Here is a 25,189-nt window from a genome sequence, read left to right on the forward strand (position 1 = left end):
ACTAAGGCCTGCCGAAACTATACCTATATTTATACCGCGATCTAAATACCAGAAGATATATAGCTTCCAAAGGATAATAAAGAAACAGAGACTATATCCGAACTAACACTACTAGACGAACTAGAGATATTTCGTGATATATTCGCGGCCGATTAGTTAAAGATTCTGCTAATACAAAAGTTAACTAACTACACTATCGAACTTAAGGAAGGGGTATTACCCCTTTATAGGCTAATATATCCCCTCTCGCAAACCGAACTCGCGGAATTAAGGAGATATCTTAACGAAAACCTCGTAAATAGATATATCCGACCCTCTAAGAGTCCCGTAGGGGCGCTAATCCTCTTCGTACCGAAAAAGGACGGTAGTTTACGTCTCTGCGTAGACTACCGAGGATTAAATAAAGTCTCAGTTAAGAATCGCTATCCTTTACCCCTTATTTCGGAGATCCTTAACCGCCTTTCGGGTGCAAAATACTTTAGCAAAATCGATATATAGGATATATACTACCGAATCCGAATAAGAGAGGGCGAAGAATAAAAAATAGCCTTCCGGACATAACACGGCCACTATAAATATATAGTGATACTATTTGGACTCACTAACGCACTAGCTACCTTTCAAAACTATATTTATACCGCGTTACGTGGCCTACTCAATATAATCTATATTATATACCTAGACAATATCCTTATCTTCTTATCAGACTACGAGTCATACACGAAATACCTTCGATAAGTCCTCGAAAGGCTAAAGGAAATATAGCTCTACGCAAAAATATCTAAATACGTATTCTATTAAGACTAAGTGGAATTCCTCGGCTTTATGATTAGTAGCTAAGGTATCTTAATAGACCTATAATATATTATCGCTATCGCGTCCTAGGAAATACCTAAAATATTCTATAATATCTAAGTATTCCTAGGATTCTGTAACTTCTACCGGCGTTTTATTAAAGGATACTCCCTTATTACGGTCCCTCTTACTAACCTTCTAAAGGGAAGCTAGAACAGCAAGAAATAAGGGAATATAGATCTAAACGATATCGAAAAGGTAGCGTTTTAATAACTAAAAGATACCTTTTAGTAAGCCTCACTCCTTAAATTCTTCGACCTAATAAGATATATCCGAATTAAAACTAACGTATCTAACCTAGGGATAGCCGGGATAATATTATAACCTAATAATAAAGAGCGATAGCACCCCGTAGCGTTTTAGTTAAGAAAATTTACTAGCGCAGAACTAAACTATAGCACCCCGGACCAGGAACTATTCGCTATTATATATTTATTTAAGTAATAGCGACACTACCTAGAAGGAAGTAAGTACCCTATCGAGGTCCTCTCTGATTATTCGAATCTCTAGGGCTTTATAAAATAGCCAAAAATTAATAGACGCTAAGCCCGGTAGTGTTTATTCCTTACCCCCTTTAATTTCGTGATTAAATACCGAGTAGGTAGAATAAATCCTGCCGATAGCCTCTTATAATAGCTAAATAAAGATATAGCTCTAAGAACAGAGCTTCTAAACCTTATTCGAGAGCGAATCGTAGGTGTTTCAGAGGTCAAACTAAGAGACCTCCTAGCCGGCAAATCCTAGTTAGAGTATAATAACTAGGAAGAACCTAAACTCCGTGTGCGAATCCCTATTAATACCTAAGTGAATCGAGGCCGGGGCGATATAGAAATAGCTAACTAGGCTATCTGGGAGGAGTTGATAGACATTGACATGGGTTGTCCATGGGCAGAAGGTTCGACCCATGACCCAACCCATGGGTTGCCCACGCTTGGGCAGCGGAACCTGACCCGTCCATGGGTTGGGTTGGGTTAACCCATGGGCAACCCATGGACACCTAATCCTGCCTGATTTAGGATTTTCGGCCTGATTTGGCCTGATTTGGCCTGATTCAGCCTGAACTTTTTGCATAATTTTTAGCTTATTTACCGTTTCTTACCTTAGTTCTGGTCTAAACGCATACCATTCCCTCTTTTTTCATCCTTCCCTACTGTATTTATATAAAATATGATCGTTTATACCTAGACTAGTACGTTTTGTATCGGTCGCATAAAGAAGACTAATTATTATCGTCTATAATAGGGTAGTTGTGTTTATGTTAGTGGTATAGAGCAGAAATATATATTTCCCGTAGATAAGTGTACTACCACTTTCTGTTGGAGATTCTTCTTTAATTTTTAATTCACCCAAATGTCAATATTAAGCTATGATATTTTGTGTACGTATTATCTATATATATCTCTACTTTATCTCCTAGTTTAAGAGCTTATATATTTGATTTGCGTGAGTAGTGAAGATAAAGACTAATCCTTTCACGGACTTAGAGAGATTGATTCTGCAGAATAGGTGTGTGGGTCCGTGAGACCAATGACATCAGATCAAAAGACCCGCTCAACACGCGTTATAACCAATTAACGCGTGTATAGTCCTACCCGCTATTTATTCCATGGTTCACTTCCTCCCTACTTCACCCCTACTTTTACGTTCTTTCGCGTTATTATGGCTAGATCCTTATCTGAACACTTTGATTCTATCACGAGTGATAGTATCGACCCTCTTCTATCTGATTGCTGCTTCTCTATCCCACCCTCCTCGGTTCCTGAAAGCCAGTCTACCGCGCCTATTACTACCGAGCCCCCACCGATCCTTAAACGCGTCGGACCTAAAGAGAAACTATATCCTATGGACCGATATAAATAAGGCTATATTTATCTAATGGTGGCTTATAACAATATATGGGCAGAAACCACGAGCGGAATATCCCCGGTGGGATAAAAGGGGCTTAATATCCGAGGTTTAGACACACTTTGAATAGGGCGCAGAGATCTCTACTAGTAGACCATATATTATCTATAAGGACTGTGGCCAGATCTATGCGTATAGTCCTAAAAATGGGACGAATATTATAATAAGGTATAGAGAAAGATGCCTACTAAAGGGTAAGCTAAAACAGAGAAATATCCAGGCGGCTATCCGTACCCAGGTAAGACAAAGGTGAAAGAGAAGTGAAAGAGAAGTGAAAGAGAAGTGAAAGAAAAGTGAAAGAGAAGTAAGACTAATACTCCTTTATTTGAATCACTAAGCTCTATACGCTCCCCCGCCCGACGTATAGGATAAAAACGATTAGAAGAAGCAGCTTTTGGTCACAATCACTAGCCTTCGTCTACTATTCCAGATTATCGAAAACTAGCACTTTCGAGACCTTTTACGCTTAACCTAATAAGCCTCTTCCCTCCCTATTATCTAAATAGGTAAAACCCTTACTCGTTAGCTTTAAAGCACCGTCCAAATCTAATAGTAAGGTATACTAAATATGCTTCTGTCAGACGCAAAGCTATCACTTATACTTAACTGCTGGACGTCGCCCTTTTATTAGGCGTTTATGGCTATCACTGGGTATTTCCTTAATAAATAGTGGGAATATAGGCAGATCCTACTCGGTTTCGAACCCCTCGAGGGTATATATACTAGGGAGAACCTTACTTTAGCCCTATATACTGTTATTAACAGATATAGGATTAAAGATTAGATTCTGGCTATCACCACTGATAATGCGTTAAATAATAAGACAATGTTTGATAAGGTCTAACGGACCTATCCAGATATCTCTATTGTTTATATTCCGTGTATGGCGTATATGATTCAGCTTAGCCTTAATAAGCTCCTATATCGGATCAAAGCAAAGCCAAAGAACGACACAGTGGATATAGTGTGGACCGATAAGCTACAGAAGGCTTCTACCTAGCGAGGACAGAAAGGGGATATTGCAAACACCCTCGATAGGGTACGCCGGCTTACAATATATATTAATGGAAGCCTATAAAGGCGTACGGAATTCCTTAGGCTTCAATCGATAGAACCTAGTTAATTAGTCCTAATTTAGGACGTCCGAATACGGTGGAATTCCACCTATCTGATATTATAAAGAGCTAAACGACTATAACTATACTTTAATAGGTACTGCTATATTAAGTGCCTAGAGAACCTAAAGCTTAATTCCGAGGAATAGCGATAGGTTAACTATCTTCTTTGCCTTATAAGACTATTCTTCCTATATATAAGCATATTCTCAAAGACAAAAGACGTGACTATCCATTAGGTATTTAAGCTTTATAATAAGCTATTTAAATACCTCGAGGCGTTAATCAGTCAGCTTAAAAAGAAGAAGGTACGCTCTTACTTTTCTCTCACTTCTCTCTTACTTTTTATTTACCCTTATACTAACGAATATTAGATTAAATAGAAGTAATAGATACTTATCGCTCTTAAAGCAGGCCTACAGAAGCTCCGTAAGTACTACGTAAAGACCGATTAGCCTAAGGCTAATAATATATATACGCATAGCACTATCCTCGCACTAAAGGATAAGTTACAGTACTTTAAACGCAAGGAATAGTCTGGTGGGCCAGAGGGCTCTACTTAGATATAGGCCGAACACTATCACAGCACCCTTTAAGATCGGATTAAAGCTTATTAATTCGAAGAGAATAACACCCTTCTATCTAAAGCTTATATATAAGGGTCGGAACTTAATCGGTTACTCGAAGATAAAGGTGAATCTAACCTAGACCGGGATAAACTCGCACGGTATCTTTAAGCCAATAAGCCTCTTTATTTAAGTCTCCTCTACTCCTCTTTTAAGTTAGCTCGACTCCACTTTTAAGTCAGACCGACTTCTCTTTTCAGTTAGGTTAACTCCTCTTTTTAGTTAGGTCGACTCCTCTTATAAGGTTAATCCCTTATATTTTTAAGTCTAAGCGACTACTCCCACGAGTCTGATCGACTCCTTCCATAAGTCTGATCGACTCCTTCCACGAGTCTGATCGACTCCTTCCACGAGTCTGATTGACTCCTCCCCCGAGTCCGATTAACTCCTATTTAAAGGCTTGCTCGCTTATTAAGCCTCTTTACCCTCTTTGCTTACTTCTCTTTCTCTTTAGGTGTTATACGCACTACCCCCTCAGGCCTTCTGGAGAGACTATCAATTTGAATATCCTACCCTCGCACGGGTAGCCCGCGATATCTTCTCTATTCCCGCTACTGGTGCGGGGGTAGAGAGGCTATTTAATTTAGCCCGCGACGTTTGTTATTATCGCCGAGATCGTCTGAACTCAATAACTATCTAGGATCTAATGATGTTCTCTTGCCTTACTCAATTTGAGATAGAAGATGAACAGCTTGAACTAGCTCGGGCTCTAGAGATCCCTGAAGAAGGTGACAAAAGAGTGTTTTATCTGATCATGAAAGTGAGCAAAGTGATAATGATAATAGTGGTTTACCCTTAATGAGCCAAGTACGGCATTCTGGAAGGGTAAGGAAGGCGCCGAGGATACATAAAGGGTTCGAAATTAGTAAATAGTTTAGTATTTAATTAATCTCACTTGATCTTCACTTGATCTTCACTTCCTAAATAAATGCGGTAATATTCTGTCTAAATATTACCACTCTAATACATTAAATACTACATAAATTGTATAACTTATGTCTTACGGTACTATGGGTTGCCAAGAAACCCATGGGTTAACCCGTCTATAGGCAGCCAGACCTGACCCGTCCATGGGTTCGGGGTAGGTGTCCAGGACCCGTCCATGGACGGGTTGGGTTTGACCCATGGACCCAACCCATGGGTTATGTCAATGTCTAGGAGTTGAGTTACGCTTAACGGTTACCCCAGAGTATAGTATAGAGTGCTAGTGCTAGTGAGAACGCTTATACGGAGCACGTAAGCGCTAATCTACGAATCTAGGTTAAGAGAATCTAGGATAACGATCCGGAGACTCAGAGCTAAAAGATAGCTATTTCGTAAGGGAAATAGCGTATAAAAGGATAGTCTATTAACCTTAATAGCCTACTACGCTATAGAATACGCCTTTATATCCTTACGGGGAGTAACCTAAAATAAAAATTGCTATAAATCTACCACGACGATCCCTTAGTAGGACACTTTAGGAAATATAGGACGACAGAGCTCCTATAACGGAAATATTATTAGACGAATATATACTAAGACGTTACAGAATATATAAAAACCTACTCTGTCTGCTAAGGAACTATAGTACCTCGGTATAGGCCGTACGGTAACCTTAAATCCCTACCGTAACCTTTACAACTATTCGCCAAAATCTCTATAGACTTTATTATAGGTCTACCCTTAGTGATCTATAAGAACGAGCCTTATAATATAATCTTAGTTATTATCTGCCACTTTACGAAATAGTGCCGATTCATCCCCGTTTTAATAGCGATTAACGCTAGTTCCCTTATCGTTATAATATATTATAAGATCGAACTCTAGTTTAGCCCACTAGAAGGTATCGTATCCGATAGAGGCCCTATCTTTACTAATAAATTCTGGTCAAAACTATATTTTTACTTAAGGATAAAACTCCGATTTTCTACGGCTTTCCACCCACAGACAGATAGCTAAACAGAAAGGATAAATTAAACCCTTAAGCACTACTTACGGTGTTTTGTGGATATCAAGTAATAAATATAGCCGAATCTGCTACGAATTACAGAGTTTATATATAATAATACTATAAATACCACTATAGGTATCTCGCCCTTCTAAGCCCTTATAGGATATTCCCTAAATTTCTAATTACGCTCCGAGGCCAGAGCACTAAAGAAGGAAGTGCTAGCCGTAGCAGATTAAATATAAAAGCTATATAATCTCCGTAAAAAAATAAAGAAAATATAGCGAAGAGCTACTAAAACTATAGCGAAGCACTATAATAAACGCTACACCCTAATTAAATTTAAGCGTAGAGATCTTATAGCCCTTTTAACCTATAAAACTTAAAGCTAAAGATACCTATAAGAAAACTCTTACCACGCTTTATTAGACTATTTCGCGTACTTATAACAGTCAGAACATAAGCGTATTATCTAAGCTTACCTAACTAATACTCCTAGTTATATAACGTCTTCCCCGTGACCTTCCTTGAGCCCTAGCACTAACATAAATTAGACGCGAACCCACTTTTAATGCCAGAGCTCGCGGACGATAATAAATAGGAGGTTAAGGAGGTTAAGGATAAGAAAATCTTCCGTAATAAGATACACTTCCTAGTTAAGTAGAAGGGATAGCCCGCAAAATATAACTAATAGTTACTAGAAGTGAATATAAAGAATACCTAAGAAGTAATATAGGACTATAGGAAAAAGAGAAAAGGCAGAAGAGTTCATTAAAATCCTAAGAAAAGATCCCGACCCAAAGTCGGCCACTATAAAAACAGTAAGAACAAAATTAGGTATTTAAGGTTTCACACACGAAACCTCCACAAAGATATACCGATATATTAAGGAAATAAGACCAAAAGGTCAAAGCATAAAAAAAAGATAGGCTATAATATTATTAATAATCGCCGCACTATTAGCGTCTCTATCCGCGTACTAGAGGCGAAGCGCGGCCGAAATATTATCGCGGAAGGTTAGCTTCGTAACCCGCTAGGAAGTAAACACAATATCTATAGGGGACAAACGAGGGACTAGCGAAGCCTCCTATAAGAGATAGTAAATATTAGACGCGCTAGGGCTAGGGTTATCGATAGGAATAAGGAGATAACTAGCTAGATATATCTAGTAAATAGCGAAGTTAACCTACAGAATCGTTAGCGAAACTTATACTAAACGGGCTTCTAACTTATAGGCTTAGTGGCACGCGTAGTGCCTAGGTTATAAATACTAGAGTGACGAGACACTAAGTATAGAAAGTTAGTGATAAGGGCGCGAACTACCTCCTCGGCACGGATATAAATAGTATTAGACCAGATAGGGTCACTAATAATAAGCTCACTATCTTTGTCCGCCTCCTTAGCAGACTTAGTAACGATAGCCTAAATATCCGCGATATACTTAACTAAATTAACTATATTAATTAAGTCACCTTATATACTAAAGGGAACCTAGATAGGTTAGTAACGAAATATAACCGAATAGAAAAGATAAATAAACCGAAGGGCAAAGACGATTAGCACAGAAACATACTTAGTATAGGACAGAACTTAGCGTATCGCGTATATAAACTACCGAGAAGGCGCTCTGCCTATCCTAGTCTCGGAGGGAGCAATAGGCGTAGGGAATATATTAGGTGAGCTCGGGGATCAGAGATATATCCCGCAAAGGGCGACGGCTAGGGGATAAAGGGGCAGATATATTAATTCGCGAGCGAAATAACGACAAAAATAGAGAAAAAGAAAAGAAATAAAGAGAAAGCCGAACTAGTAATAAGTTATAGCCAAAGAATAAACAAAAAGAAGTCAAAACGATACCGAATATAAGTACTAAGGAGATAGAAGAGAGTTATTAAAGGGGGAAGAGTAAGGGGAGAGAAGTAAGAAAATATATAAGTAAAGATATTAATAATATATATAAGAAAATAATAATAACACGCTAGAAAACCACTAATATATAACCAGAAAAGACACACGCAAACATATATTACTATTAGCTAAATCAAATATATAACCTCGCGCGGTATAATAATATTATTACCCTATCGCGCCTGGGTCTGCCGCGAAACTAAAGGGAGTCTAATGCTATTTATAACTCTTACGTGACATACCTTAAGTATAACGATACCTAGGGCTTATCCCTATTATATAATCCGACCCTAGGGAGTCACGTGCCACTAGATAACGTTATACCAAAGAACGACTAAGAGAGAAAAAAAAAAATTTTTAATTACCTCCGGGGCCCATTATCTCTAGAAGGGGAGGTAGTTATAAAGGAATACTAAGGACTAGCGGTGAAGGTTTGCCCCGCAGTGGGATAAGCAAGTCTCGGACCCAATTCGTACTTAAATCGAGAGGGTTTCCAATTAATCTAGACTTAGCAAGAATCAGTCTTGCTTCTACAATACTACACCTAGTCTAGACATCCTTCCTTACCTAACCGACAGGCTTTCTATCCTGAACACATAGATCCTTTACATATTTATTCCTTTTTTTCTTTAGTCGCTTTTACTTTATTTTTTGTTAGCCTAAATACTAAAAATAATCTAATTATAACTAATTTTATTATCTAATTTAACTATTCGATCTCGAATATAGTTTATACCTATATACGTCTGTTAGTCTATAAGCCAATTATATAATCGCTTTAGAATTACGAAATAGCCTATATCTAGCGGCTATAATAGATATAAGCTATGCGGTAATATATAAATAGGTATAATATCGTTTTTAGTGTATAGACGATCAAATTTAGGCGTAAGGTGGCTTCTATAACTATTAAGAATTAATAGCCTATATCGACTACGTAAACGGCTTACGGTCAAAGGAATAAATAGCTTTTAAAGCTATCGAAGCCTAATATCATCCGATATCCACCTATTTAGGCTAACCTCGAAGCGTTAGTCCCTTAGAGTATCATAGAACCATAATTCGATATAGCGCTTACCTTTAAATATAATTAACGGCGGCAAAGCCTAGCCTAAAGTATTAATAGTCTTTATTACAGTTACCTATTCCCGATTACCTAGCTATAGAATAGATTGTCGTCTATAATATCTAGCTTTAGTAACTACCCTTACGGTAGAAACTAAGCCTATTACGAAGCCGGTTTTATCGAAGTTATAGATATTATTAGGTAGGATACTATAGCGCGTAATAGTCTCCCTAACTAGCCGAGACTAATTATTTAATACCCGCGGATCCTCCTATTCTGTATATTAATAATTATACTGACGCGAGAAACGTATTTAGATAGCTAATATACGCTTAATATAGTTTCTAACCTAATTCACACTAATCGTAAAGGAACCGGTAGCCGAAAGAAGAATATTAGCTATATTACGCACTATCGCATACCTAGGGGATATACCGCGGTTATCTATAGATAGAATCCACTTAGTAAGCGTATCCTTATCTAACTGGGTTATTTTATGGCCATTAGCGCGGGTAGTAGCCTTCGAAGGAAGACCATTAATGCGGTCGCGTAGCGTAGACCGCGGTATGCTATAGACGCGCGTAGCAGCCGTAATAGTCGGAATATCCTTATTTTTGAAAGCCTGGATTATAAGCTCGATCCTACCCTCTTAGTGGATAGCATTCTGGATTATTTTCGACCGAATTAGTGGCATAATAATGATTTAATTGGGGGGGGGGGAATACGCGGAGACGCGAAATTGGATGGGGTGGCGGTTGGCTTGTGGTGGCGAGTGGCTTGTGGATTACGTTAACGTTACTAGGGAATATAATATAGTCTAATAGGGATTACTGGGGGTATAGCTAAAATTAGACTTATATGTTTTAAGCTAGGGTTCGGGAATAAAAGTCTAAGAGTGTAGTAGTAAATCTGATTTCGAATACTACTGTACTATACGTCATGATCGTCTCGTCACACGCACTCTTCGCTTCCGCTCCTTTGACTCCTAATAGAAGGCTGCAGTGGCTGTACAGTAAACTAACATTTATGGCAAAGATACTTTTTCTTCCTATGGCTTCTGTTATCCACTGTGATTTTTATTCGTTGCCCTTGTCCATCGAAAGCTGGTAGAGCAATATTTGAAAACAGATTTCCCTATTTACACTCACGAATTGTTTCTCGGCCGGTATCCGAAACCACGGTAACTCGTAATGGGCTAAGCCGTCAATAACCCTTTCAAAGAATAGATACCTTTCATTTCCAGAACGATTGTGTGACGTATAATACTATATATTACACGAAACTCCTCTACATCCGCGATCTCTATGCCCCTTCGTACCCACTAACCTCACCATCCATCCACCGTCTCGAGGATCATCTACACATGGCACTGAGACTACCTCCATCGAAGTTACACCTTATTCGTTACATGATTTGAGCCAGTCACTAACCACGTCTTCAATTACTGACGCAGCTGAATGCAGCAAACGCACGATCAAAAAAATTCACAGAAACTTGCGACAAGTTCGAAGACAATTTGGAAGCGTCCATTTCCTTCCCCACCCCCAACGAAAAAATGTATTGGTCGAAGACGAAAAATAAATCACCAGTACTAGAGGCACTCTGCGATCATCTGCTCGAAAAGCCCAGAATTGGTTTACCCCGGACCACCGCTGAGCGTTATGCAGGCTACAACAATTGCGTAAATGGATGATTGTGCATTCCCGTTGTAATCTCCGAAGCTTCCTCAGCGGCGAAATTTGAGCCTTGTTTGATAGACCCGTCTTTGTCCCTAGTTTTACCAGTGAAAGGGGTGGGGGTACTCATTAGACCCAGATGTCGCTCTCCATTAAGGTGGTAAAAAAGGCTGTGCCGGCGTTGGTAATCGAGCCCAATTCCCGCATAATCAGAGTGACCACCCTAGTTTACTTTGCTTGGTCATACCTCATATCTGGTCCGTTTCTGAGACCTTCACGCTTCTCCGTTCCACCCAGTAGTTCCTTCCCGCTGAAAATATATTTGGTTCTAGTCATGAATCTGCCGATTGATCCACGTTGTGATGTGACCCAGCTTTGGTAATTGTGAAACCCAATCATCAACTGAAGGGAATAGTCACCGGATATGCTGTCTGGTGTGAATGGCTGACCGGCGGGTACATTGCGGAACCTGCACATCATAAGCTACGCTCAATCCACCGAACACCAGGAATGAGGAGAAGCAGAAGAAGAAGAGAAAGATAGTGGTGAAATGGATAATGAAGGGGAGGCAGCATAACGAATCATGTATCCGAAAGTAAAAGAATATAGGAAGATAGGCTTACCAGTTCATAGTTTTTGAATCATCGACCGGGATGTACTTGCCATTTTCAAGTCTAGGCTCCGGCTGGGTCATGGCGGATTCACCAGTCTTTTGCGCGACAGAGTGACAGGACGCACAAGATGATATGAAATTATCCGCTGTGGTTGGTATGGTCAGGACAATTCTTGAATCTGGAGAGCAGGGGGAGGAGCTCGCACCGGGCCCGTTCAACCGTCCATTCCAACCCCAGCTAGGCCGAGATCCTGCTAAAGAGACTCGTAGAGTTTCGGCTTTGGGATTGATCCATGACTCTGCTGGTTTAGAGCCTTGGTTGAAGGCAGCCTGGTTCATAAGTGGGTCGTTGCCCCACATTATACCCACAGGGATAATACGGTTCCATGCCTGAGCTCCATTCAGTATATACGCCTCGACTTCGAGAACGTTCCTTACATTGCTTTCATGTTTAGTGCCGGTATACATGAAAGTACCAAAGATCCAGCCAATTGGAGACCTGTCATCTCGGACTGCAAAATCGACTTGAAGTAATCGAAGGTCAGAGGCGAAGGTATTTCTCACCGCTGGATCAGCCGCATTTTTAGTCGGGTCGCTGGCAGCGGGGGCGATAACCTGATCATTGGCATTTGTAAAAGGGGCCTCTGCACAATTCGGTTAGAAAGCTACTCACTGCTTTCATAGATGGCGAGCCTTCCATATTAGGAAGCTCTTGATCCGTGGCATCGGTCAGGAGCACCTAAAGTGTTGCTTCTGTCAGTGTAATGGGCTAAAGAATAGATGGCTCCCCCACCTTAAAGACACATGTTCCGAGGGGGAACATTTGGTCTTTGTCCCACTGTGGGGTACTAGGATTACCCCACACACTCCCAAACAAGGAGGCCCCTGTAATGTTTCAGATTTGTACTATTCTTATTGAGTGTAATCCCTTACCGGCATTGTTGTAGTAGCTGCAGGCCCAAGTTTGTAGATATCTATGCTGTGTCCTTGAAAACTCATACGGTGGTGTTGCCCTTTCGAATGTAAGCCCATTCAAAGGCTCCCTCCCATAAGAGGAGTAGTGCATCCAGGGTGCATGATACCAGTTTCTTATCTAGAGAAAGAGTGTGAGATCAAAGGCCGTCTAACAGGGTGAGATACGTCACTTTGTTTCTTTGCACAACAAAACCATTGTTCTCATTACCTTCCCAGCAATACTCTTTGACCAGCTGACAGTATCTTTCAGGGTCTGACTTGAAGTCTACCGTGAGCCATGGGGCTTCTTGGTCTAAACCTCTGCCTGGCAAAGGGAGTTCAGGACCAGGAATCATTGGGATACCAGCCAATTTTACTCCTTGGGTTGATGCCTGTCGAGTTGTGTTTGGATAATCGTTCCGGATTTTCCAGACTTCACCTGTCCAGTTTAGGGGGATAGGGTGAGAAGATGAGGTGTGGAATTGTTCTTCCGCCGCAGAGACGTCTTCAGCGTCACCGCGACGAGGGTTATTTGCAGTGAATCCAGCTGCTCCAATTCCGGTACTCGCGATGGCAAGACGCCTAGCCGTGAGTCGATAGAAGAACGAAGATGACATTCTGGAGGAGGAAACTGTATAGAATTTCGAATTCAGCCCAGAGCAAAATTTTTTGGGTTGTTCTGAGTGTCTATAGGAGCAAATCTAAATAGGAAGCTTTCGAAGGCCTTCAAAGGAGAGTCTAGACCAACTGGTTGTCCAGAACCTTCATAATTGTTTAATTGTTCCAGGTGACGTTCCAAATGCGTGTAAAACGACTGCGAGCGGATTGCTTGAGATCTTCTGAGCATCACCATGAAGTATACTATCTCTCCGAGGTTGCGTGGCCGCTATACCTACTGACGTCATCTTCCTATAACCAGCCATGTCGCTTTTCTCAAATGACCCCCTAAAGTCGGCAAAATTAGGCGCCCAGCCAACCGGATTCACTCAGGGTTTGTGGGTTCTCGCACAAAATCCCCAAGTTAAGGGGGTGTGGGTGGGTTGGGGCCATGGTTTTATTAGGATCTGTCGGAATCAAAGAGATGGGGTTGTGTTCAAGGTAACCCCATATGGCCTAGCGTCATTTCGCTCACAAGCTGAGAAACAGTGTGTGTGTCGGAGGGTAAACTGTTATCGAACTCAACTGTAATCAAAAAGCTCTTGAATCAGCTTTCAACAAGCCCACAAAGCCTTTTAATTCGTGCTTTAAATCAACTTATCAAAGGTTATGAAATCACGATGCAAAACGCGAATATTCTTGCACAAGAAAACCGCGATTTACGTGCTGCCAACGAGAAGCAGAAGCGGAAAAGGCTCGATCTAGGCAACAAATCGTTCGATCTGAAGGTTTAAGTGTAGCTGAATTTGAACAATTGACTCAAACCGCTATGATACCTCAAGTTCAACCTCAAAATATCGAGTCAACCGGTCAACCACAAGCTCGAGAATCGCGACCTCGAGCTCCACCAACGTGCTCAGAATGCAATATTCGGGGGCATAAGAGAACACATTGCCCAAATTTAGTTCAATAGCTTATATATTCAATATTATATTGTTTTGGTTGATTTACATTGATTTGAATTATCAAAATTTGATGAGGTGCGCAGCTCGCTTACCGATTACGTTGGAAGGTTCCATGCAGATTTAGCAGACAAGGCGACCGTTGGCAAATTTGTCAACAATTCTCTTCATCTCTCGGTTGCTTCGCTGCAGAGGGCCTGGCGCTTCCTTGGGGTAATCTCGGGTCACGTTGATAGGCAAGGCTCGACAGCTAAGAATTTTTTTGCGAGCTCCGCCATTGCTTTATCATCATGCTGCGGCTTCGGGTCTTTGAGGGGTAGCCTAGAAGGTCTTGGGTTGAATTTAGGGTTAAACCTATGATGCTGAGCGTGGTCACTGGTCAGAGACCTCGGGGTGACCACGCCGATGGTTATTCCGCGCCGAGATTTCTGACCACGACCAACTTGGTTCTAGCCACGACCAGCTGAGACCCCTTTAACGCATATGGTATGCAAATATGGGTCAAACCTTTGATATTTTCAGAGCACTCCCTTCCAGAGTTCGGTGACTACTTCGAACCCTTCTTGATAGCGCTTGATCACTGCGCCATCCAGGCTCAACAAGATGTCTTGCAAATTCTTAATTCGTTGCATGTCTTGGTCAGTTACTAGAAAGGTCAACTTATTCCGAAGTTCCGATAACAGCATGGTACATCTAGATTTCCATTTTCCGTTTGCATCGAATTTATAGAATTACAAAGTTTTTCTTGTAATTGGGTAAAATTTCGTATTGTGTTCTTTTGATTCGCAATTTTTCTAATGCATGACGTCTAGACTCCGACTCACGCAGTACCCTGGAAATAGAGAAAAATTTGCTCTGCTGCTCACCTTTTGCAAAATATTTCAGGATATAATGCCCTAATCTCGGCTTTTTAACAGTTTCTTATAAAGTACACGTCTCCATTGGGAAAACATTGTCCAAGAAAATGAATGAGATTACTCCCGGTCTATATATTCGTTCCCCAGATAAGGAATGTGCTAAAGCACCATTGAATATCATTTCCAATCCACCTGAAGGATTCACATTGAGGACAGCATCTGATAACGATATCCTTGAGCTTGGCAATAGTAATGTTAGCATAAGTCCGTCCAGAATATCCCTACCGAGACCTCTTCTTGCGACGACAATGGCGGTACTTGTTACAGACCAAGACGAAGACGAATTCGTGTATCATTAACAAGACCAACTAAACTGGAGAAGAAGAAGAAGAGAGAAAGAGGGAAACGAGCATCTACGAAACAAAACCACTTCTATCCCAAATCGGTAGCCCAACGGCTCTTTCCAGATCACGTTCCCCCTCAGGCCTGTCAGCATGAATATCCCCCGGCATAAAGGAGAATGTGTTATTCCGCGTGTTTGTTGCATTTGCACATCTATTCCATAACGTGGTCGGTAAGCGAGTGGGCTATGTAAGTGAGTGGCCACCCAACCCACTTTTCTACACTTTAATGCATTTATATTAACCAAAACGCCTTTATATTAATTAATCTCTAGCTTTATATATATTCCTTCTATGTCCGATCTGTCCGCAATTAGTGTATCGCGATAGACGCCGCGTCTTTAGTGCCTATGTATCCCGCGGTAGTAGGCTTAGTGGAACTAATATTACCTATAAGGGCTCCTTATAAGTCTCCTCGAGCTATAGTGCCTCTCGTACGGATAGACTATTATTATAGGCTATCTATTTAGTTATTGAAATGGGAACGGCTCGATGGCTGTCTGGCGATGCAGACTGGACAACACACACACACACACACACTGCCTGTCTGGTGTAGAGGATGCTGGGTGAGGCCGTACTGATGCCCTGTTACGGCCGTGCGGGATAATCTTAATGCTGTATTATGGATAGAAGAAATTGGGTGAATCCTGAATGAATTAGGTAGATGACTTGTCTCCCTCTAAGTGTGTCTGGAGATGTACTATGCACTGCAGATATTAAATTATGCCTAAGGCCACACATAGGCTTATTATGTCACTAATTCTCCCACTATATACTACCCCTCCCTATAAAATTAACCGTCCCGTGGTTAAGCGCAGTTAATTTAGAATGCCTAAGCCACTTTAACAAAAGCAAAGAAAGACAGGACTATAATACCTATTCCCTATCGCCGCGGATATTATATCTCTTCCTCGTTATTATTATCCTCCGGAGGTGTAACTTCTGGATCAGGGGGACTAATATATAGCCCTAATATCTTACGGTGGAAGAAGGAATCTTTCCCGAATGCTAGCTTCTCCGCCTTAATTATATTTCTGAATAATTAGGCGTATATTTGCTGCGCCTTCCTCCTCTATAAGATAATATAGGCGGTCGCTACTGCTTTATTCGGTCCGAAGAGGATATCTAACTTAGCCGAAATACTAGGGTCTATCTAGCGGCTGCGACTAACTAAGTATTTAGAGATTAAACCTTCCCCGCGGAATCGTGGCGCTATAGGGAATATATACTGCAGATAGCTATGTATACTGCTCGTAAGCCCTAATAGAGTTCTTAGAGCTTACGTGAGGTCTCGGTGTGCCGTAGACACTTCTTTTTACGTACCGGACTTTAGAGTATCCAGAGTTAAGTGGTTATCTCTGATATATATAAACTATAGTAAAATGCTTCTCCGCCTCTTAGTTACGGGGCCCGTCGACCTATAGGGGATACTAGGCAAACTAATTCGGATATCACTAGCTATATAGATCTCCTTTACCTAGTTAGTGCTATATCGCTTAGTATCTTCTGGGGTCTAAAGGTGATTATTAATCTTTTACATAAAGCTATCCGTAGTGTTCGTCCTATCCCGCACGAGAGCCCACCACTTCTGAATATAGCGATATATACTAAGTAAAATCTTAGTATAGTTCTGTTTATCTTTATTATCTAATACTAGACTGCCTTATAGGATTGCGCTACCTTGTCTAGTCTGCACTAGGTTATTCAGATTTATATTAATATACCTAAAATAAGTCTGTTTCTTAGGCATAGTACTCTTTGCGTAGTACGGGAAGGAGATCAGTCGGTAAGCGTAGTCTGGCCGGAAGAAAATATAGCACGCATAGTACGCTAGATCCTAACGGATAAGCTATTAAATAATGCTATGCTATATATTTCTTAACCACCTAAGGCGAGGCTTACCTATACGAGATAGATAGTGGTAGTTATATATATCTATCTCCTTATATATAAGAGCAAGAAGGCCACTTAGGTGATGCCTATCGAAGTCCTCCTTTAACTAGCCGAACAACTACGGAATAACCACACTCCCTCGCTCTTATATTTATAACTTTAACGTAATAGGTATAGGCGTCGTGGGGTCGGGAGTAGGAGATACCCTATAGTAGAGGCTTTCGAAGAATAACTAAGTTACCCTGCGATAGTCGGCGATAATAGGAGGATTAGCCTAATACTTAAAGCGATAGAAATCTGATTATAACTTATTAGTATCTGATAGAAACTACGTCCGGTTCTCCTTTACTATAGTGTCTTAGTCCTTAGTGTGTCGGTAAATAAAATTAATTCGTATCGCTAGTGCCGCGTGGTCCTTACTAGCACTACGTATATCGAATAATTCAAACACTCTCTTCGTATAAGGCAGACAGATTATATTCTTAGTAAAGGTCGAATCTAGTTCCGGAAGGGACAGCTTTCTAATACGCCTAAGTGCTACTAACTTTTGTCTATTCGTAGTGTCCGTAAGAAGGGCCAGAGTCTTATTTATAGCTACTCTTTAGGCGGTATAATCGTATTTAGTAGTCTCCTTTCTCTCCTACGAGGGGTTATATTCCTTATCACTTTCTAATAAGTAGTCGTTAGGAAGTGACTAGGCCACAGAAAGATCAGAGACCACACTAGATAAGTCGCTAATAGATATTAGGTCGGCCATATATTCCTTATCTGACTCTTTAAGCTATATCGCTATATCCTATATATCGTTAGGTATAATACTCTTAGGATTATGGTTATCTATCGCTTTAGTATTAGTATTAGCCTTATTCTCTATCTTAACTATAGTAATAAAAATAAACTGTCCTAAAAGAGTAGTCTAGCCTCCCGGTTCGATAGTGGGTAGATCCTGGCTAAAGCCTACTTCGTAGCAGTACCTATCCTGGTCTAGTTATAGTCTATACTAAAGAAGATTCTCTTGCCTAAGGGCTAAGGTACACTTCCGGAGGAGGGCCTTTAAAAGATCCTCTTAAATAACTCCTTTAGTGTTTCGGATACCTCTACCTAGCGATAATAAGCGAGAGAGAACTTTATTATTAATAGAGAGGCGGATGTGATCGTAGCTAAGGCCGGTAGTGATAAACCTACTCGCTAGCTCTATTATCAAATAAGTAGTTAAGTAACCGAAGAAGGTATTCGCTTACTATTCTCCCTATACTTCGATAGCTTTTAGCTTATTCATAATAAGATACTACTTATTCTAGGCGCGTCGTGCTTATATCCTCTGGCCTTTAGACTACCTTCTCTGGAACTCCTTATGCTCTTCCGAGCCTCTCTATAGTTCTTTCTTATTAACGTATTAGTATAATAAATTAATAGCACGCTCTGTATAACTATAGTTTATAAGTAGCCTATCGAATAGTTAAGATACGAGCTCGTACGCCTAAAGCTACTTATAACTTCGAAGAAGCTAGAGGGCATTCTCGATACTGTTAATAGGCTATCTATGCACCTCGATATCTCTTAGGAGGTTATCGTTATCTATATCGATCAGAATTCGTATACAAAGGTATGCGGAGGTATACGAGGGTGTGGTGGGGGGTTAGAAAGAGAGGTTTTATAAAGTGAGGTTTTTAAAGTAAAGTTTGGGGCTTTCAGTATTTTATATTCTAATACTTTATAGGGGATTTGCTGTATAGTCTTTATAAATTAGTAATAAAATTATAATAAATAAAGGGAAATCGTAGTAATAGGCGTTTAATCGGTAATGACTGGTGGTAATAAGTATCCTTCCCCTCCTTATTATAATAGGAGAGCCGTCCCTTAGCGATATAAATAAGTATAAGGTATGAGGTATTTTGGTGCCTTAGGCGAAGGATCTTTTTGGCCGAAAAAGTATCTCGTAGCATCGGTAGAATAATCGTTTATATAGTAGGATAAAAGAGTTATTATGCTACTCTTGGTCGACTAACTGGTCTTCGCTTCCGAAGGTGGCTAGTCTATATAATATCCTATATCCTATCAGAATCTCCTATTCTATAAGGGTAGAATCTTTTGAGTCTGTCGCCGTTAATTATATCTATATTCTTATCTCTGATATAGTATAGGATAGTGCCGTTAAGTTCCCTAATAGAGTAGGATCTATTTCCTTTAATAGACTTAATCTAATATAGTCTAAGCTATCGAAAGCGGAGCTTCTAAATAGATATTATATCTAAAGACCTTTGACTATTATATAGTAAGATATAGTTATCTTTCTTAAGGGGAGTATTATAAGTGCGATAGTGGTCGTTAAAGTATCCTATATTATTCTCCTTAAGGCGGTTTATTCGTAGGATAGCTTCCTTAATATCCTTCTCTTATCTTTCGATCTATCGTGCGCGTATTATAATAAGACTCGGTCTGTCCTAGATAGTCTCCTATGGCAGTGTGCTCTATATAGGTATCTCTAGTTTAACCGGTAAGACTATATATATATCCCAAACAGGAAATAGTATAGGCTGATTCCGGTGGTAGCATTAATAGTCACTTAGTCTACTATTAATATAGTATAGAAATAAGGTCTCTATCGGTTTATCTAGGTAAAAGTGTCTCCTATTAGATATCCGCCGGTTATCTTAGAGAGTGCGTCCTTTAATATTCTTATAGAACGCTTAATAGGGCTATTTGAGCTAGGATGATATACTGAAATAGTGACCTTCTTAATACCGCGGTCTTTAAGGAATTTTAGTGTCTTACTACGGTTTTTAGGTCTATTATCTATAATAATCTCTCTTAGATACCTATAGCGGCAGATAATATCTTTGTAGATAAAACTTTGGATTACTTCAGAATCTGCGCTAGTGAGGACTCGTGCTTCTACCTAGCCGCTAACTAACTCTCGCCCTTAGACGACAGATTTAAAGCTATCCTTATCTAGTATATAGGTAATATTAATAAACTACTTATTAAATATGTGGGAGATCCAGTGGGAGATCCAATAAGAGATCAAGTCTTTTATCCTTCGATGAATAAAAGAATATTTCCTTAATAGGAAACCTTAGGGTATGATATGATGATTGAATTAGAATTATTTTTTTTCTTGTAGAGAATTGCGGACATATTTATATCCAATCAACCAAATTCTAGGCCTATATTAGACTTGCATTATTTTAAGTCTAGGCCTGTCTTGCTTTGAAATCAATTATAGTCTAGGCATCATTTTTAGTCTAGACCTATTGTCAAGGCATCATTAATAGTCTAGACCTATGTCAAAGTATCATCAATAGTCTAGACCTATATCAAGGCATCATTAATAGTCTATCCATAGAACACCTTTTAATAGACCTATTATAATTAGGTGGCTTTTCGTATTTACCTGACCAATTATAAAGATCATAGTCTTCTTGGATGACTAAAGGTAATGCTGACAGTCCTTGATAATGCTGACAAAGATAATGCTGACAGTCCTTAAATATGCTGACAAAATAGCCTTAGGTTCTTCGGGGTGATAGCGGGCTTATATATCTGTGTTAGGTCTTATGCTTAGTATTCGATGCAGATTCTAATAAATGCGGCGGTATCTTTAAATATTCGTGGCTAATAGTATCGGTGCTTTAATAATACGTAAGTGGCTTCTCGATCTTTATAGGACAAATCTGTGTGTGCGCTATGTAGTATATTCTGTTAGTCTTCCTTGTTATCGAGAACACGTCGCAAGATCTCTGTTCTTCCCTTCTGTCGATAGAAGAGGTAACCGTCTTAGTAAACGAACTTCATATAGCGTTTCTTAAAGTGGTAGAATTGACTACGAGATATTTCCGGCGGTCTTCTTAGTGTAATTAGGTACCGCGCGATGTCTTATGATTCGGTCGAATAACCCTCTCTAAGAGGCAGGACTGTAGCGTTAGCGGTAAGGTTATTATCCTTATCCTCGTCCTCGTCCTCGTCTGTTATGATAGCGGTATGCGCTAGGAAACAGCTCGCCCGTAAGTAAGACACTTCCGTATCAATAAAGTTATTAACGTTAACCTCCTACTATTATTACCTAATTTCTTCTTCGGTAGCAGGACGCCTTAAAAGCCTATCTACCGCGCCATTCTTCCTCCCTAACATATACTTAACGTTAAAGTCAAAGAGTCGGATCTATGCTATCCACTGAGTTATTAGTGCATTAGGTAGGTCGGCTATAGGGCGATTCAGTTAGGACACTAATATTTTTGTGTCTGTTTCTAATATAAAATAGATACTATATAGCTAGTGTCGGAACTTCTTCAATACTATTAGTATAGTACGATATTCCAATTTGCCCGTATCGTAGGTAAGCTGCGTCTCTGTCTATGTACCTAATTTATACCGCGCGGGTTTCCTAACACTATCTCGTTCTTATATTAGGACGGCGCCCTAACCCTTTTTAGATATATCTACCGCGATAATAATTACTAGAGGCTTAAAGTTATAGTCGATAGGTAATATAGTGGGGAATATAGAGAGCACTTCTTTAACCTAATCGAAAGCGGACTACTACTTCGCCCCTTACTAGAATAGGGTATTCTTTCTTAGGCAGGCGTATAGGCTATCTATAATAATCTGAAACCCGGCCACTAGAATACGGAAGTAGACGGCTAGTCTAACAAAAGAGCGTAGTTTATCTTTGGTTAATAGGGTTAGCTAGTTAATAAGCTTCGCTACCTTGCTCTTTATAGCGCGGCGCCTATTAATATTTCAGACCTAGCTAATAACTTTAATGCCTAATATAGCGAATTAAGATTTTTCCGCCGAGATAGTAGTATTAGCTAGCTTAAGAAGATATAAAGTCTCGTCGAGATTCTAGAGGTGCTCGAGGACAAATCTACGTATTCCTAATAATACGAACTTATTGTTATATTGGGACCGCGGCCCTTTAACCGTAATATTGTCCAGAAATAACCTAGTAATAACACTAAAAATTAAATATAAGATCTATGATATTACCCTTTAGAATTATGGTACTAAATTGGCCGCGCCTTATAGGATAGTGGTCTGTCGCAGAAGGTCTAGCGGGGTTTAAATAGTAGTGAGGTCCCTATTTTCTTCTGCGAGGGTAATCTAATTATATCCGGAATAGAGGTTAACTAAAGAGGCTAGTATAAGTCCCGTAAATTCTTTAGCGAACTTATCGACGTCCGGGGGCATATTTGCGTCTCGCTTTATAACCTTATTAATTAGTATTGTAATATTAATTAACCGATACTTACCTACGCCTTTCTTCTTTACTAGGAACTATAGGTTTCTGTACGGACTATCGTATAGCTTAAGGATACTCTTCTGTAGTCTTTCTCGGAGTATCTTATTAATAACGGGCGTAAGAGCACGGGGAATCTTAAAGCTAGGATATTACTAAGCTTTATAGGGCACAGTCTTAATACGCTAGGCCGGTATAACTTCTTTACGAATGCGACTTATATATTCCTAAGACTATATAAGTACCCCTTTCCCTCTTAAATAATAGCTTATATAGTAATAGTCTCTCTCTAGGGAGAAGAGCTATACTAATAAGTAGTATTTCCTCTCTCTTAGGCGTGAGCCTAGTATCTCTTATAATAGTTACTATATAAGATTATAGTAAGTTATTGAATTCGGAGGAAATATTAGCGGCGCGATACTTTGTGTGGTACTTTTTGAGATATATCCTTTATTAGTTAGGGTTACCGGCGGGGATCGACCTATTGAAATCAGATAAATTAATTAGGTGTATCTTATCTGCCTTCCTCTTATAAAGGGTATTGACTTATATATAGTAGGCGATATAGTTCCTCGATCGAAGGGTATTAGGTAGTCTTATCTTAGGGAATCCTAGCTCTAATATAATAAAGTCCAAAAAGGATATATAGTACTTAACTTCGTTAAAATAGGTAATATTAGCTATAGTCTTCTAGCGGTAATAAGGATCTGTTAGATATTAGATCTGTAAGGCACTAAGATAAGGAGAGATCTTTTCGGCCAAAAAACTATTTACTCCGTAATTCGTCTCCCCTATATAATTCTTCTTCTCTTATCGCTATATTTTTGTATTTTCTTGTTTTCCGTGTGTTTTTATTATTTTTTCTTTAGTGATTATCGTATTTATAGTATTTAATAATACTATTAAGTAAATAGTCTTAGTAGACTTAGCCGCTAGGATAGAGGTAGGTATTAAGGCGGCTGCTAAATACCTACTTAGGCTTTTAAACCAAAAGTCTTATATTCTTCGGGCTAGAGTTAGTCTTTATAGAAAAATCCTATATTCCGTGGATAATACGCTTTAAAGCTAACGCGCTTCCTTCTGTCCTAGCTTAATATCGTGCAGATAACCCTCCTATTACCTTTCTCAGAGATTTATAGCAGTGTGTCTTTCGCCTATATCCTACTAAGTAAGAGATCGTTCGTATAACTATCCCCGACTATAATATATAACTTAGTTACGATATTACCGATATTAATTAGCAGATTCTTAATATAAGTACTAACTGCGAACTTACCGCTATTAATAGGAACGAGCTTTAGCCTTAGCTTTAGCTATATCTGCGCCTATATAGATTAGGCGATATCTCTGCGGATAATATTAACTAATGATCTAGTATTAATATACGCCTTAACCACTTATCCGCTAACAGAAACTATTATAAATAGGAGGTCTCTAGAGTATTTATAGGGAGAAGACACGGGCGAGGTATCTGCTATCTAGGTATTTTAGTAGCTTACTTTCGCGGCTAGATCTTTTATATCGATAGGACTACCTATCTCCCGATAATACTTAGTAATATCTCTTATAATTTAGTTAATCTTACCTTTTACTTCCTTCGAGAGAGAGATATCTGCGAAGTTCGACTAAGTATATACTTACGAGAGTATCTTATTAATACGCTAGTTAATAATGTCTATACTAATACCTTTGCTTATTCTAGCGCGTATCTTCGGAGCAGACCTAGCGAGCTCACTAATTATAAGGGTGATCTCGGTTTCCTATATCTTTTATATTATAATATCCGAAAGCTAAGATCTTCGCTACGTAATATCTAGGTTAATAGGGCCGCGGACTCTTCTTAGAACCTAGCTATATAGCGGAGCAGCTTCCTGCTAAGGCTATATAATTTAAGTCTCTTTAGGCTGTCCGTCTTATATTATATTGTTATTATTAGTATTAGTAATATATAGTTAGAATCTGCTAGCCTAGGAGTTCCTTATTCTAGTAATATCTTAGTCTCTATAGCACTTTATAGGACGGCCTTTAATAGCGTTAATAGTACCGAATAGGATAATTACTTCCTTATCCTCGCTTTCCTCGAGCTTCTCCTATATAGGCGCGGTACTAAGAAGCGTAGTAATAATAGAGTAGATAGGTATATTTAGGTTCGTAAGATAAGTAGGAGTAAGAAGAGTGATATAAGCGATATTACTGCTTAGCTATATAGATACTTTATATAACTCTTACTTCTTTTAGTTATTATACTGCGCTTAGAAGGCTTCTTAGTTTAATTATCCTAGGATCACGCGTAGTCTCGGGCCTAGTTATTTAATAGTACCTAAAACTATCTGATTCGTAATATTATAGTATATAATACTATAGCCTTATATATCGCGGGATAGATAGATATTAATCTAGTCGAGAGAAGTAGGTACCTCCGTATATTTAGTATTTTATTAGAGGATTAGCGCCGAGGCTATTTAAAGGATTTTTTCTATTAGGCTTATACCGAATATTATTCCTTATATCTTAGCTAGCCTATAGTTTAAGAGTAAGTGCCTCTATTTGTGATTATATTTCTCTGAGCTTTTTATCCTATTTATCTTAACG

The 25,189-nt window shown here is 39.4% G+C and overlaps 4 protein-coding genes across 4 annotated transcripts; 2 read left to right on the forward strand and 2 right to left on the reverse strand.

The window, feature by feature from the left end:
- Positions 1–3,341: 3,341 nt before the first annotated feature.
- N7477_009874 (uncharacterized protein) lies at positions 3,342–3,604 on the forward strand (the record flags this gene model as incomplete). Its single annotated transcript, XM_056971535.1, has 2 exons — positions 3,342–3,473; positions 3,545–3,604. Coding segments are annotated over 2 exons (192 nt in total), but the record flags the coding sequence as incomplete, so codon positions are not given.
- Positions 3,605–3,643: 39 nt separating this feature from the next.
- On the forward strand, positions 3,644–4,411 carry N7477_009875 (uncharacterized protein; the record flags this gene model as incomplete). The annotated part of the gene is given in 5 exon segments (XM_056971536.1): positions 3,644–3,715; positions 3,726–3,842; positions 4,115–4,183; positions 4,268–4,315; positions 4,331–4,411. The coding sequence occupies 5 exon segments, from the start codon at positions 3,644–3,646 to the stop codon at positions 4,409–4,411; spliced, it is 387 nt and encodes a 128-aa protein (XP_056818515.1).
- A 7,289-nt stretch (positions 4,412–11,700) lies between these two features.
- On the reverse strand, positions 11,701–12,394 carry N7477_009876 (uncharacterized protein; the record flags this gene model as incomplete). The annotated part of the gene is made up of 2 exons (XM_056971537.1): positions 11,701–12,309; positions 12,368–12,394. 2 exons carry the CDS (start codon positions 12,392–12,394, stop codon positions 11,701–11,703), a joined length of 636 nt encoding a protein of 211 aa, XP_056818516.1.
- Positions 12,395–12,806: 412 nt separating this feature from the next.
- Positions 12,807–13,265, reverse strand: N7477_009877 (uncharacterized protein; the record flags this gene model as incomplete). Its single annotated transcript, XM_056971538.1, has 1 exon — positions 12,807–13,265. The coding sequence occupies one exon, from the start codon at positions 13,263–13,265 to the stop codon at positions 12,807–12,809; it is 459 nt and encodes a 152-aa protein (XP_056818517.1).
- Positions 13,266–25,189: the final 11,924 nt, after the last annotated feature.

This window comes from Penicillium maclennaniae, assembly GCF_028827695.1.
Source record: "Penicillium maclennaniae strain IBT 15551 chromosome Unknown utg000008l:1.0-3552695.0:1.0-3555053.0, whole genome shotgun sequence".
Taxonomy (NCBI): domain Eukaryota; kingdom Fungi; phylum Ascomycota; class Eurotiomycetes; order Eurotiales; family Aspergillaceae; genus Penicillium; species Penicillium maclennaniae.